Genomic DNA, 14582 nt, shown 5'->3' on the forward strand with positions numbered 1-14582 from the left:
ACACCTGTTTAGGAGAGGTTCTGGCTAGGGGAGTAGAACACCTGTTTAGGAGAGGTGCTGGCTAGGGGAGTAGAACACCTGTTTAGGAGAGGTGCTGGCTAGGGGAGGAGAACACCTGTTTAGGAGAGGTTCTGGCTAGGGGAGTAGAACACCTGTTTAGGAGAGGTGCTGGCTAGGGGAGTAGAACACATGTTTAGGAGAGGTGCTGGCTAGGGGAGTAGAACACCTGTTTAGGAGAGGTGAACAACTGTTTAGGAGAGGTGCTGGCTAGGGCAGTAGAACACCTGTTTAGGAGAGGAGCTGGCTAGCAGAGTAGAACACCTGTTTAGGAGAGGTGATGCACCATCTGCTTTTCTAATTTATTACTTTGATTCAATCAGATAAAGTCTTAACTGGTGATAGCAGACACCCACATAGCGGATGTGGTGGTGGAACTGCGTTGGAGCCTCAAATCGGTGAGCAGCTACTCTTACGACCATTGTCACAAAAGCCACAACCGCCCCACTTGCTTTAGAAGTTAAGAATGAGACAGTGTAGGTTATATAGAAATAACAACATGGTCTCGGAGCGTTTCGTATTATTCTGTACGTAAATCTAAGACACTCCATTTAGTATGATACTGTGTGTTACGTTTCGTATTATTCTTTACGTAAATCTAAGACACTCCATTTAGTATGATACTGTGTGTTACGTTTCGTATTATTCTTTACGTAAATCCAAGACACTCCATTTAGTATGATATGTTACGTATGGTGTGGATTAATTTGTGGATGTCCAGCATCCATTTCATACAATATGTTATGAATTTGCAAAACGTATGATATATGACGAATTCCAATTTGTTGTAGCTAACATTAGCTAGCTCTAGGAGTTGGGGGTTAGGTTAAGGTTAGAGGAAGGGTTAGCTAACATGCTAAGTGATTGCAAAATTGCTAATTAGCTACAATGCTAAAGTTGTACGTGATGAGATTCGAACGGACAACCTTTGGATTGCTAGACGTTATGCATCCTTTTATTTTTGCCTTAGGTAACCATCTGTCTTATGTAACCATACGAAACATAACATATACTAATTTGAGTGTTCTTAGGTTTTAAGTTTACTATGTTGCATCTAATCTATGAGACCAGTCTGAGAAATAATTCAGCTCAAATTGAAAAAAAAAAATAATAATAATTAGGATTTGTGTCATCCTAATCGAGGTGTAGATTACATCTCACATTCCAGTGTTCGAACTTGTTAACGAGGCTGCATGTGATTTCTGTTCATGCAATTCCGTGCAGCCAATGAGCACCGTCAAAACCACCGGTATGCAGATGTCGGCTAAAGTGGATCTGATTGAATAGAGACCTTTATTTTCAAATGAGTTTATTAAAGCTCCTAGAAATGTGTTCATGAAACCAGAAGTTAATCATCCCCCCCTGAATTCTGTCCCGTCTAATGGCTGATGGTTCTAGACTAACGTGCGGATAAGGCCACCAAATATTTGGTGTTGAACAGGAAATGACTGTCTTGGGACAAAACCAGATACTGTTCCCTCGCTGGTTGCTTTGATAAACGTAACGTTGTCCTTACACTGTACACAGACATTTAAAAATCCACATGAATATAAAACATATTGTCAGCCTCTGGTCCTGGATATTTACTGGATTTGTAGACTTTTGTTCCAGCCCAACAGTAACAGACCTCATTACAACAAGAAGCATTTTACATGTTTATTAAAGTTGTCTTCATTAGTAGCCGTAGCCTAGCCGACTGTCGTTCTCTTAGGTTATAAGGTCAACAGGTGAATGCCAAGGCTAGCTTTTTCAAGCAGAAATTTGCTTCTTGCAACACTAACTCAAAAAAGTTCTGGGACACTGTAAAGTCCATGGAGAATAAGAACACCTCCTCCCAGCTGCCCACTGCACTGAAGATAGGAAACACTGTCACCACTGATAAATCCACCATAATTGAAAATTTCAATAAGCATTTTTCTACTGCTGGCCATGCTTTCCACCTGGCTACTCCTACCCCTGTCAACAGCACTGCACCCCCAACAGCAACTCGCCCAAGCCTTCCCCATTTCTCCTTCTCCCAAATCCATTCAGCTGATGTTCTGAAAGAGCTGCAAAATCTGGACCCCTACAAATCAGCCGGGCTAGACAATCTGGACCCTTTCTTTCTAAAATTATCTGCCGAAATTGTTGCCACCCCTATTACTAGCCTTTTCAACCTCTCTTTCGTGTCGTCTGAGATTCCCAAAGATTGGAAAGCAGCTGCGGTCATCCCCCTCTTCAAAGGGGGGGACACTCTTGACCCAAACTGCTACAGACCTATATCTATCCTACCATGCCTTTCTAAGGTCTTCGAAAGCCAAGTCAACAAACAGATTACCGACCATTTTGAATCTCACCATACCTTCTCTGCTATGCAATCTGGTTTCAGAGCTGGTCATGGGTGCACCTCAGCCACGCTCAAGGTCCTAAACGATATCTTAACCGCCATCGATAAGAAACATTACTGTGCAGCCGTATTCATTGATTTGGCCAAGGCTTTCGACTCTGTCAATCACCACATCCTCATCGGCAGACTCAACAGCCTTGGTTTCTCAAATGATTGCCTCGCCTGGTTCACCAACTACTTCTCTGATAGAGTTCAGTGTGTCAAATCTGAGGGTCTGTTGTCCGGACCTCTGGCAGTCTCTATGGGGGTGCCACAGGGTTCAATTCTTGGACCGACTCTCTTCTCTGTATACATCAATGAGGTCGCTCTTGCTGCTGGTGAGTCTCTGATCCACCTCTACGCAGACGACACCATTCTGTATACTTCCGGCCCTTCTTTGGACACTGTGTTAACAACCCTCCAGGCAAGCTTCAATGCCATACAACTCTCCTTCCGTGGCCTCCAACTGCTCTTAAATACAAGTAAAACTAAATGCATGCTCTTCAACCGATCACTACCTGCACCTACCCGCCTGTCCAACATCACTACTCTGGACGGCTCTGACTTAGAATACGTGGACAACTACAAATACTTAGGTGTCTGGTTAGACTGTAAACTCTCCTTCCAGACCCATATCAAACATCTCCAATCCAAAGTTAAATCTAGAATTGGCTTCCTATTTCGCAACAAAGCATCCTTCACTCATGCTGCCAAACATACCCTTGTAAAACTGACCATCCTACCAATCCTCGACTTTGGCGATGTAATTTACAAAATAGCCTCCAATACCCTACTCAACAAACTGGATGCAGTCTATCACAGTGCAATCCGTTTTGTCACCAAAGCCCCATATACTACCCACCATTGCGACCTGTACGCTCTCGTTGGCTGGCCCTCGCTTCATACTCGTCGCCAAACCCACTGGCTCCATGTCATCTACAAGACCCTGCTAGGTAAAGTCCCCCCTTATCTCAGCTCGCTGGTCACCATAGCATCTCCCACCTGTAGCACACGCTCCAGCAGGTATATCTCTCTTGTCACCCCCAAAACCAATTCTTTCTTTGGCCGCCTCTCTTTCCAGTTCTCTGCTGCCAATGACTGGAACGAACTACAAAAATCTCTGAAACTGGAAACACTTATCTCCCTCACTAGCTTTAAGCACCAACTGTCAGAGCAGCTCACAGATTACTGCACCTGTACATAGCCCACATATAATTTAGCCCTATCAACTACCTCTTTCCCAACTGTATTTAATTTATTTATTTATTTTGCTCCTTTGCACCCCATTATTTTTATTTCTACTTTGCACATTCTTCCATTGCAAAACTACCATTCCAGTGTTTTACTTGCTATATTGTATTTACCTTGCCACCAAGGCCTTTTTTTTGCCTTTACCTCCCTTCTCACCTCATTTGCTCACATTGTATATAGACTTGTTTATACTTTATTATTGACTGTATGTTTGTTTTACTCCATGTGTAACTCTGTGTTGTTGTATCTGTCGAACTGCTTTGCTTTATCTTGGCCAGGTCGCAATTGTAAATGAGAACTTGTTCTCAACTTGCCTACCTGGTTAAATAAAGGTAAAATAAATAAAAAATAAATAAATAAAAAATGACGTTACGTTCTCTTCGGTTATAAGGTCAACGGGTGAATGACGTTACGTTCTCTTCGGTTATAAGGTCAACGGGTGAATGACGTTACGTTCTCTTCGGTTATAAGGTCAACGGGTGAATGACGTTCCGTTCTCTTAGGTTATAAGGTAAACGGGTGAATGACGTTCCGTTCTCTTAGGTTATAAGGTCAACGGGTGAATAACGTTCCGTTCTCTTCGGTTATAAGGTCAAAGGGAACGTCCTTTACCCGATGTGGCCAATAGAAAAGAGGAGCTGTAACCTCTAACATTAAAAACATTTTAACTAGGCAAGTCAGTTAATAACAAATTTTTATTTACAATGATGGTAACAGTGGGTTAACTGCCTTGTTCACTGGCAGAACGACAGATTTTTTTTTACCTTGTCAGCTCAGGGATTTGATCCAGCAACCTTACTGGCCCAACGCTCTAACTACTAGGCTTCCTGGCGACCCCTACTTCGCATTCCCACTATGCACATGGAATAGGAAACTATGTAAATTATATTAAATCAAATGTATTTATATAGCCCTTCTTACATCAGCTGATATATCAAAGTGCTGTGCAGAAACCCAGCCTAAAACCCCAAACAGCAAGCAATGCAGGTGTAGAAGCACGGTGGCTAGGAACAACTCCCTAGAAAGGCCGGAACCAAGGAGGAAACCTAGAGAGGAACCAGGCTATGAGGGGTGACCAGTCCTCTTCTGGGTGGAGGGGCAGTGAGTCAAAGCAGACGTTATTGCCTCGCTAAAAAGTATAACCTTCTCTAACGGAGGACTCAGCTCTCAAACTACAAAACCCAGGACAACTAACTGAACGTCGTGAATGATCTAGCTACGCACGGTAGTTATTTGATACGTGGAACGTCGGACAGAGACTTGCTCGTAGCTAAATATAGCCATGGATCAGGTGAGTTAACTAGCATGCTATCTAGCAATGTTACTCGTTTATTATGTTGTGGGTTCTGCTCTGACGATAGATTTACTTAAATGAAAAGTTAGTGTCAAAATAATCACCCATAGTTAGGGTAGCTATCTTATCATTACATCGCCATTTTATGCATCTGACCGATTTACTAGTTATCTCGGCATTTAGCTTATACCCCTGGAATGTGGAACAGATGCTCGCTCACTATCTGGCCTAGTGGCAAAGACAGAAGCCCCATTTAGTTCAACTATTTATTTTCTTAAAATCAGAAAAAAAGCCTTAACCACACTGCTAACCCTAACCTTTAATTAAAGGCGCTACACCTCATTTATCCCATATGTGGAAACTAGGTGGGTTACAACAGCACGAGGCTTCATTCAAAACAAATCTCCCTTTTCCCCTGTAACATGGCGGAGACTTGCTCTTGAGCCTTTTCCTTTCGGTTTTGGTCCACCAGCTTCAAACATCTGTTATTGAAAAGATATTTCATGGTACAATGATTCCCTATGTTATTCAGTGCTTGAATTCACGCACAAACTGAAATTGAGCAAACAGTGTTGAATTTTACCAACCAGGAAATTACTTTTTCGACATTGGGCGCTTGACCCGATTTCCACTATATAACACAAACACAAAACAGCTTTCCCATTTTGACAACAGATGCAGGACGGGTGGGAGAAATTTAATAGGCGAATATCACAGCCAATCACAACACTGTGGGTAAGTAACATTGTGAAACACTATCATTCCACTATTACGGCAGATATACGAAAGACATTTTCAGAAATTAGAATGCATGTTTTTATTTTTTATAAATATGTGTAGCATCTTTAAAAGACCTAAACCCAAATGTTTGTTTCCATACATTTCTATGATCTACCCTTTGACTTTGCAGCTTGGCCATCTAGTGGGAAAGGGAGAGGCTATACGGACACGCCTGCTGGCCAAATGAATGACGTATGTCGTGCAGCTGAAAGTCGTGGAGACGATTGGATTCGGGTTCAGTCAGGCGTCCTGAAGAGCCCTTCCCCACTTCCCAGCAAGCTAGTTTCTGTTCGCTAGTAACCATATAGGTGTCACCATGACCAATTAGCTAATGTAACGACAATCCGGTGTGAATCAGTAGTGCAATGGGGCTTTTCGGAGGTGCTTGATAACAGCTTACATGATAAATAACTTGTAATATTGGTAGTATATCAGGCCAGGGTGGAGTGCATTTATTGTAATGATTTTCACTGAAAATGTTAAACTACGGCATCAATGTCTATTAAAATAAATACATACGAACAATTACTCCGATTTAAACACGCTTCCAAGTCCCAACTTCAACAGAGAAGTTTCAAATTATGGCTGAAGTTGCTACCCACAACTAAAAACTAGCTAGCTGGGAAGGGCTCATCAGGACAGCTGAATGAACAGAATCTGTTTGTCTCCACTCAAATCTCGCAGTAGAAACGCGAACGTCAACTAGCCTATTGTATAACCCAGGACAACTTTAGAGCTCCATTTTGTCCCACACTGCTACAGTCAATAGAATACCCCTAAATGGCCGTTCAAAAAGTACTCTAATAAAACCAACATTTTGTTTGTCTACAGTATCATCAAAGATGGTTTAGTATGAAGATATGTAGAAACTGCTTATCCACTAGAAATCCTTGATCGTGCTTATAGACAATATCAGGGCGACGTTGGCTACCTAAGCTCATGCGCAGAAACACAATCAAAGCATTGAGATGCAGTACATTCTGTGGTGAGTGTCCATGGGGGCTGTATGGAATGTGAATTATCGTTAAACATTCCTCCCCTTCTGTGGTTTCCAGGACAACGCTAGCCCGCACCCTTCCGCCCTCCCGGAATCCCCGAGTCGTGCCTCTCCGAGTAGCGCCTTACTGCTGGGTCTGAAGAGGGTGTCTGTGCAGCTGGTCGACTGCAGGAAAACAACGGGGCTGAATGGAACTACGAGACGAGGAGACAAAGAGGAAGATTTAACTGATCAAAGTAAAAGCCTGCTGGGTCTGAAGAGGGTGTCTGTGCGGCTGGTCGACTGCAGGAAAACAACGGGACTGAGTGGAACTATGAGACGAGGAGGAGAAGAAGAAGAAGAAGAAGATGAGTGAGATTTGACTGATCAAAATAAGTAGGAGGGTTATGTAGGAGCAGAATGTGTTTACTTTGGACTTCAACCTACACATTAATAATATGAAGAAGCAGCTGCTATCCTAGGAGCATGAAAAACGACTCATCTCCTGGTGGCACACACAACATTTAAAATTAAATGTTTTTATAATAAATATTCTGCACTAGCATTTAAACAAAATACAAATATTCTGACCATTATGAATAACTTCATTGTGTCGTAGATCTTAAATAATCCTTAAAAGTGATTAGGAAGTGGAATCTGGTCCAGTGGTGAGAATCCTCATTCAACATAAACGTGATTAGGAAGTGGAATCTGGTCCCAACAGGTCTTACAGGAAGTACAGGTCGTAAAAACATTGTCTTGAGGCACCATGACACGTCAAGACACAATAAAACTATATTTAGGGAATTATCTTCAAGACATTTTCTAGGCCAACTTTTCTGGACCTCTCTTCCCGACAGCTAAAGGGATTCTTTACTTTACGCTCAGTCTCTGCTCTACTCATTTGGCTAATCAGAGAACAGGCTATAGGGGGGGGGGGGGGGGTTAAATCAAAGCTCAATCATTGTCCTCAAGATTACATAATGATAGGATTCTACATAACAGAACCGAATATAAACAGAACACACTGTGTGTGTGTGTGTGTAAAGCAGAGAATCCCGTACACCCACATGTGCAGAAGCTTCAGGACATTTAGCTGTCGGGAAGAGGGTTCCGGAACAGTCGGATCTGTAGCCTCTCCGTTGTTTATATATTAGTGGTTTGAGAGAGCTACCATAAAATGTTTTCAGACACATTCGGAAGACATGTCTTGATACATAATGGCATCTTAAGGATGTATTTTTTTTAAAGTATCTATGTCTTGAAGCGTCTCAAGATTTCTCAACTTGTGATGGCTGGGTACGTAGGTTTATAAACGATCAGAAACATATTTACGCAGTCTTCACTTTGGGCTTCCATAGTCCGGTTGTGATGCCTGGGTACGTAGGTTTATAAACGATCAGAAACATGTTTTCGCAGTCATCACTTTGGGCTTCCATAGTCCCATTGTGACAGGTGGCAATAAAGGGAACAACGACGGTGGGATGAACGTATCTTCTGTCGTTGGCTTTTATCCTTTTATGGAAATAGGGAGAACGTGCATTTTTTTTATGGCTTATAAAAGTGTTGGAACAAATTGTTGGACAGTTCTGAATAACTTAAACAAAAGCTCTTTGCTGTATTCATTGGAGTCGTTCTCTAGTCATGTTTTTAAACGTTTTGAAATCTCACAGTATCCACTTTGCTGTGCGTTCGAGGTTTCTTTTTACAGTCTGTGGCTCGTGGAAACTGCAGACACAGTGATCTGAGCTATCTGATTGGCCAGCTGTAGGCCTATAGGTGCACTTGATTTGCTCTCTGGGCCTGTCAGGTAGGCGTAGTTCTACCTTCAAACACATTAAATGGTTAAAAATGGGAACACTTTGCCTTCTCCGTGCTAGGGCTGTTGAATTTGAGTGCACAAACAACCAACAGCGCGCAACGAATCAAAAATAACTAAATAGGAACAGAAGTTTTTTTTTACAGAAATTTTTAATGATCAACTAGGAATGCCTTGGAGATCGACCAGTCGGCGACCACTGTAGTAAGATGTTCTCTCAATTGGCAAGTCTGAAAAGACTCCAGCGGACACACACACTGGAGAGAAGCCATACCACTGCTCTGACTGTGGAAAAAGTTTTGCTAACTCAAGAAGCCTGAGAGTTCACCAGACAACACACACTCTAGAGAGTTTTTCACAAACAAGTGAGCTTAAGGTTCACCTGCATAAGGTATCAACTTCAGAAACACAGATGAGAGAAGCTTTACTTCTGCTCTGAATGTGGGAACCACTTTTCACAATCATAAGCATTAAAGATGAGAGAACAGACACTGCAGAGAAGCCTTAACACTGCTCAGACTGGAAATAAGTTTTCACAATCAAGTGGGCAAAACTGCAAAGATATTGATATATGGGGCTTTGGTGACAAAACGGATGCCACTGTGATAGACTGCATATTTTGTAAATGACATCGCCGAAGTCGTGGATCGGTAAGATGGTCAGTTTTACGAGGTATGTTTGGCAGCATGAGTGAAAGATGTTTTGTTGTGAAATAGGAAGCCAATTCTAGATTTAACTTTGGATTGGAGATGTTTTATGTGAGTCTGGAAGGAGAGTTTACAGTCTAACCAGACACCTGGGTATTTGTAGTTGTCCACATATTCTAGTCAGAACCGTCCAGAGTAGTGATGCTGGACGGGTGGGCAGGTGCAGGTAGCGATCGGTTGAAGAGCATGCCTTTAGTTTTGTATTTAAAAGCAGTTGGAGGCCACGGAAGGAGAGTTGTATGGCATTGAAGCTCCTTTGGAGGGATGTTAACAGTGTCCAAAGAAGGGCCAGATGTATACAGAATGGTGTCCTTTCCGTAGAGGTGGATCAGGGAATCACCCGCAGCAAGAGCGACATCGTTGATATATACAGAGAAGAGAGTTGGCCCAAGAATTGAACCCTGTGGCACCCCCCATAGAGACTGCCGGAGTCCCGGACAACAGGCCCTCAAATTTAAGACTGAACTCTGTCGGAGAAATAGTTGGTGAACCAGGCGAGGCAATCATTTGAGAAACCAAGGCTGTCGAGTCTGTCGCTGAGGATGCGGTGATTGACAGAATCGAAAGCCTTGGCCAGATCAATGAATACGGCTGCACAGTAATGTTTCTTATCGATGGCGGTTAAGATATCGTTTGTTCTGTCTCTTACTGCTATAGACCCCTTGAGCGTGGCTGAGGTGCACCCATGACCAGCTCTGAAACCAGATTGCATAGCGGAGAAGGTACGGTGGGATTCGGAATGGTCGGTGATCTGTTTGTTAACTTGGCTTTCGAAGACCTTAGAAAGGCAGGGTAGGATAGGTCTGTAGCAGTTTGGGTCAAGAGTGTCCCCCCTTTGAAGAGGGGGATGACCGCAGCTTCTTTCCAATCTTTGGGATTCTCAGATTCAAAGAGAGGTTGAACAGGCTAGTAAAAGGGGTTGCAACAATTTCGGCAGATAATTTTTTAGAAAGAAAGGATCCAGATTGTCTAGCCCGGCTGATTTGTGGGGGTCCAGATTTTGCAGCTCTTTCAGAACATCAGCTGACTGGATTTGGGAGAAGGAGAAATGGGGAAGGCTTGCTGTGGGGGGTGCAGTGCTGTTGACCGGGGTAGGGGTGGCCAGGTGGAAAGCATGGCCAGCCGTAGAAAAATGCTTATTGAAATTCTCAATAATAGTTGATTTATCGGTGGTGACAGAGTTTCCTATCCTCAGTGCAGTGGGCAGATGGGAGGAGGTGCTCTTATTCTCCATGGACTTTACAATGTCACAGAACTTTTTTGAGTTTGTGTTGCAGGAAGCAAATTTCTGCTTGAAAAAGCTAGCCTTGGCTTTTCTAACTGCCTGTGTATATTGGTTAGATCACAGCTGAATGGTGCTCCTTTATGAATGGTGCTCCTTTATGAATGGTGCTCCTTAATGAATGGTGCTCCTTAATGAATGGTGCTCCTTAATGAATGGTGCTCCTTAATGAATGGTGCTCCTTAATGTGAATGGTGCTCCTTAATGAATGGTGCTCCTTTATGAATGGTGCTCCTTTATGAATGGTGCTCCTTAATGTGAATGGTGCTCCTTAATGAATGGTGCTCCTTAATGAATGGTGCTCCTTTATGAATGGTGCTCCTTAATGAATGGTGCTCCTTTAATAAAGTTAGATCAAAGGTAGCCTACTGGTTAGAGCGTTGGACTAGTAACCGGAAGGTTGCAAGTTCAAATCCCCGAGCTGACAAGGTACAAATCTGTCATTCTGCCCCTGAACAGGCAGTTAATCCACTGTTCCTACGCCGTCATTGAAAATAATAATTTGTTCTTAACTGACTTGCCTAGTTAAATAAAGGTAAAAAAATAAAAATAAATAAAAAAGGTGAATGATGCTCCTTTAATGAATGGTGCTCCTTTAATGAATGGTGCTCCTTTAATGAATGGTGCTCCTTTAATGAATGGTGCTCCTTTAATGAATGGTGCTCCTTTAATGAATGGTGCTCCTTTAATGAATGGCGCTCCTTTAATGAATGGCGCTCCTTTAATGAATGGTGCTCCTTTAATGAATGGCGCTCCTTTAATGAATGGTGCTCCTTTAATGAATGGTGCTCCTGTAATGAATGGCGCTCCTTTAATGAATGGTGCTCCTTTAATGAATGGCGCTCCTTTAATGAATTGCGCTCCTTTAATGAATGATGCTCCTTTAATGAATGGCGCTCCTTTAATGAATGGCGCTCCTTTAATGAATTGCGCTCCTTTAATGAATGATGCTCCTTTAATGAATGGTGCTCCTTAATGAATGGTGCTCCTTAATGAATGGCGCTCCTTAATGAATGGCGCTCCTTTAATGAATGGTGCTCCTTTAATGACGTTAGATCAAAGCTGAATCCATGTCTGCAAGATCACATTATGATACACAGCAAAATACACAGGTAGGCTTTGGTACAGTAACACACGTCTGCTCTAAAATTCACTGTACATCATTCAGAACAACACTGTACATCATTCAGAACAACACTGTACATCATTCAGAACAACACTGCACATCATTCAGAACAACACTGTACATCATTCAAAACAACACTGTACATCATTCAGAACAACACTGTACATCATTCAGAACAACACTGTATATCATTCAGAACACTGTAAATCATTCAGAACAACACTGTACATCATTCAGAACAACACTGTACATCATTCAGAACAACACTGTACATCATTCAGAACAACACTGCACATAATTCAAAACAACACTGTACATCATTCAGAACAACACTGTACATCATTCAGAACAACACTGTAAATCATTCAGAACAACACTGTACATCATTCAGAACAACACTGTACATTAACTGCATGGTTGGTATGCAGATGCTAAATGGATGTTTTATCCATAAAACTTTATAATTCACCATTGAATGCAGTGGTGTTTTGCCTTACAGTAATGGTATACTATGCTGCTATTACATTTCTATGTGTGTATGTAGTTCTGTCCTTGAGCTTGTCTTGTCTATTAATGTTCTGTGTTGTTTCATGTTCTGTGTGGACCCCAGGACGAGTAGCTGCTGCTTTTGCAACAGCTAATGGGGATCCTAATAAAATACCAAATATACACAGGTTGAAACCAACAAGCTTGTCAGTTCCAATTCCCAGTTACACCTTTTTGTTTTCCAACCTGATCGAACGTTCTTAAAACTAATCCCCTGTCAAATCTACCTCTGTTCTAATCTACCTTCTGACTGGCGCTGGGATAGGCAGGGTAAGGTCACAGGTGTGGAGCCTCCCTCCTGCTGGGAGGTGGACTAAACTACTAATCTACCTTCTGACTGGCGCTGGGATAGGGAGGGTAAGGTCACAGGTGTGGAGCCTCCCTCCTGCTGGGAGGTGGACTAAACTACTAATCTACCTTCTGACTTGCGCTGGGATAGGGAGGGTAAGGTCACAGGTGTGGAGCCTCCCTCCTGCTGGGAGGTGGACTAAACTACTAATCTACCTTCTGACTGGCGCTGGGATAGGCAGGGTAAGGTCACAGGTGTGAGTCTCCCTCCTGCTGGGAGGTGGACTAAACTACTAATCTACCTTCTGACTGGCGCTGGGATAGGCAGGGTAAGGTCACAGGTGTGGAGCTCCTGCTGGGAGGTGTACTAAACTACTAATCTACCTTCTGACTGGCGCTGGGATAGGGTAAGGTCACAGGTGTGGAGCCTCCCTCCTACTGGGAGGTGGACTAAACTACTAATCTACCTTCTGACTGGCGCTGGGATAGGGAGGGTAAGGTCACAGGTGTGGAGCCTCCCTCCTGCTGGGAGGTGGACTAAACTACTAATCTACCTTCTGACTGGCGCTGGGATAGGGAGGGTAAGGTCACAGGTGTGGAGCCTCCCTCCTACTGGGAGGTGGACTAAACTACTAATCTACCTTCTGACTGGCGCTGGGATAGGGAGGGTAAGGTCACAGGTGTGGAGCCTCCCTCCTACTGGGAGGTGGACTAAACTACTAATCTACCTTCTGACTGGCGCTGGGATAGGCAGGGTAAGGTCACAGGTGTGGAGCCTCCCTCCTGCTGGGAGGTGGACTAAACTACTAATCTACCTTCTGACTGGCGCTGGGATAGGCAGGGTAAGGTCACAGGTGTGAAGCTCCTGCTGGGAGGTGGACTAAACTACTAATCTACCTTCTGACTGGCACTGGGATAGGCAGGGTAAGGTCACAGGTGTGAAGCTCCTGCTGGGAGGTGGACTAAACTACTAATCTACCTTCTGACTGGCGCTGGGATAGGGAGGGTAAGGTCACAGGTGTGGAGCCTCCCTCCTGCTGGGAGGTGGACTAAACTACTAATCTACCTTCTGACTGGCGCTGGGATAGGCAGGGTAAGGTCACAGGTGTGGAGCCTCCCTCCTGCTGGGAGGTGGACTAAACTACTAATCTATCTTCTGACTGGCGCTGGGATAGGCAGGGTAAGGTCACAGGTGTGGAGCCTCCCTCCTGCTGGGAGGTGGACTAAACTACTAATCTACCTTCTGACTGGCGCTGGGATAGGGTAAGGTCACAGGTAATAATCTAGCTGATGCCCAATCGCAAAACAATTAGTCAAATTGAGGTAAAAACACATTTCACTCATATTGTTAGTCAATGTCTTTTTTATTGACAACTTGGAGGTAATAGATAATTGATTAACTCTACTTGTACACCGGCACAGCAATAAAGAAAATGTAGTCTTTTGATGAAACCCAAAGTAACAAGATACTGTTCCCATAGGACTCTGGTCAGATGTAGTGCACTATATGTTCTAGAGAATAGGGTTCCATTTGGGACTACAACTGACTGTAGCTTTATATGTTCTAGTGAAGAGGGTTCCATTTGGGACACTGACTGTAGCTTTATATGTTCTAGTGAAGAGGGTTCCATTTGGGACTATGACTGTAGCTTTATATATATATGTCCTAGAGAAGAGGGTTCTATTTGGGACTACGACTGTAGCTTTATATATATGTCCTAGAGAAGAGGGTTCCATGTGGGACTATGACTGTAGCTTTATATATATATATGTCCTAGAGAAGAGGGTTCCATTTGGGACTATGATTGTAGCTTTATATGTTCTAGTGAAGAGGGTTCAATTTGGGACTATGACTGTAGCTTTATATGTTCTAGTGAAGAGGGTTCCATTTGGGACTATGACTGTAGCTTTATATGTCCTAGTGAAGAGGGTTCCATTTGGGACTATGACTGTAGCTTTATATGTCCTAGTGAATAGGGTTCCATTTGGGACTATGACTGTAGCTTTATATATATATGTCCTAGAGAAGAGGGTTCTATTTGGGACTACGACTGTAGCTTTATATATATGTCCTAGAGAAGAGGGTTCCAT

At 43.2% G+C, this 14582-nt stretch overlaps 1 protein-coding gene across 3 annotated transcripts; it reads left to right on the top strand.

Annotated features, from left to right (window-relative positions):
• Nucleotides 1-4776: 4776 nt before the first annotated feature.
• Nucleotides 4777-8205, top strand: LOC118938424 (uncharacterized). Of its 3 annotated transcripts, XM_090194964.1 has the most exons (4): nt 4777-4964; nt 5643-5702; nt 5878-5939; nt 6803-8205. In XM_090194964.1, exons 3-4 carry the CDS (start codon nt 5931-5933, stop codon nt 7097-7099), a joined length of 306 nt encoding a protein of 101 aa, XP_090051090.1. In that variant the 5' UTR covers nt 4777-4964; nt 5643-5702; nt 5878-5930; the 3' UTR covers nt 7100-8205. The 3 variants fall into 3 exon arrangements, with proteins under 3 accessions (XP_090051090.1, XP_090051089.1, XP_090051091.1); XM_090194963.1 differs by lacking the exon at nt 5878-5939 and having other exon boundaries at nt 4874-4964; XM_090194965.1 differs by lacking the exons at nt 5643-5702; nt 5878-5939 and having other exon boundaries at nt 4874-4964.
• The last annotated feature ends 6377 nt before the right edge of the window (nt 8206-14582 follow it).

The sequence above is a fragment of the Oncorhynchus mykiss genome, chromosome 13 (genome assembly GCF_057628025.1).
Source record: "Oncorhynchus mykiss isolate SJ-2025 chromosome 13, ASM5762802v1, whole genome shotgun sequence".
In the NCBI taxonomy this organism is placed as follows: Eukaryota; Metazoa; Chordata; class Actinopteri; order Salmoniformes; family Salmonidae; genus Oncorhynchus; species Oncorhynchus mykiss.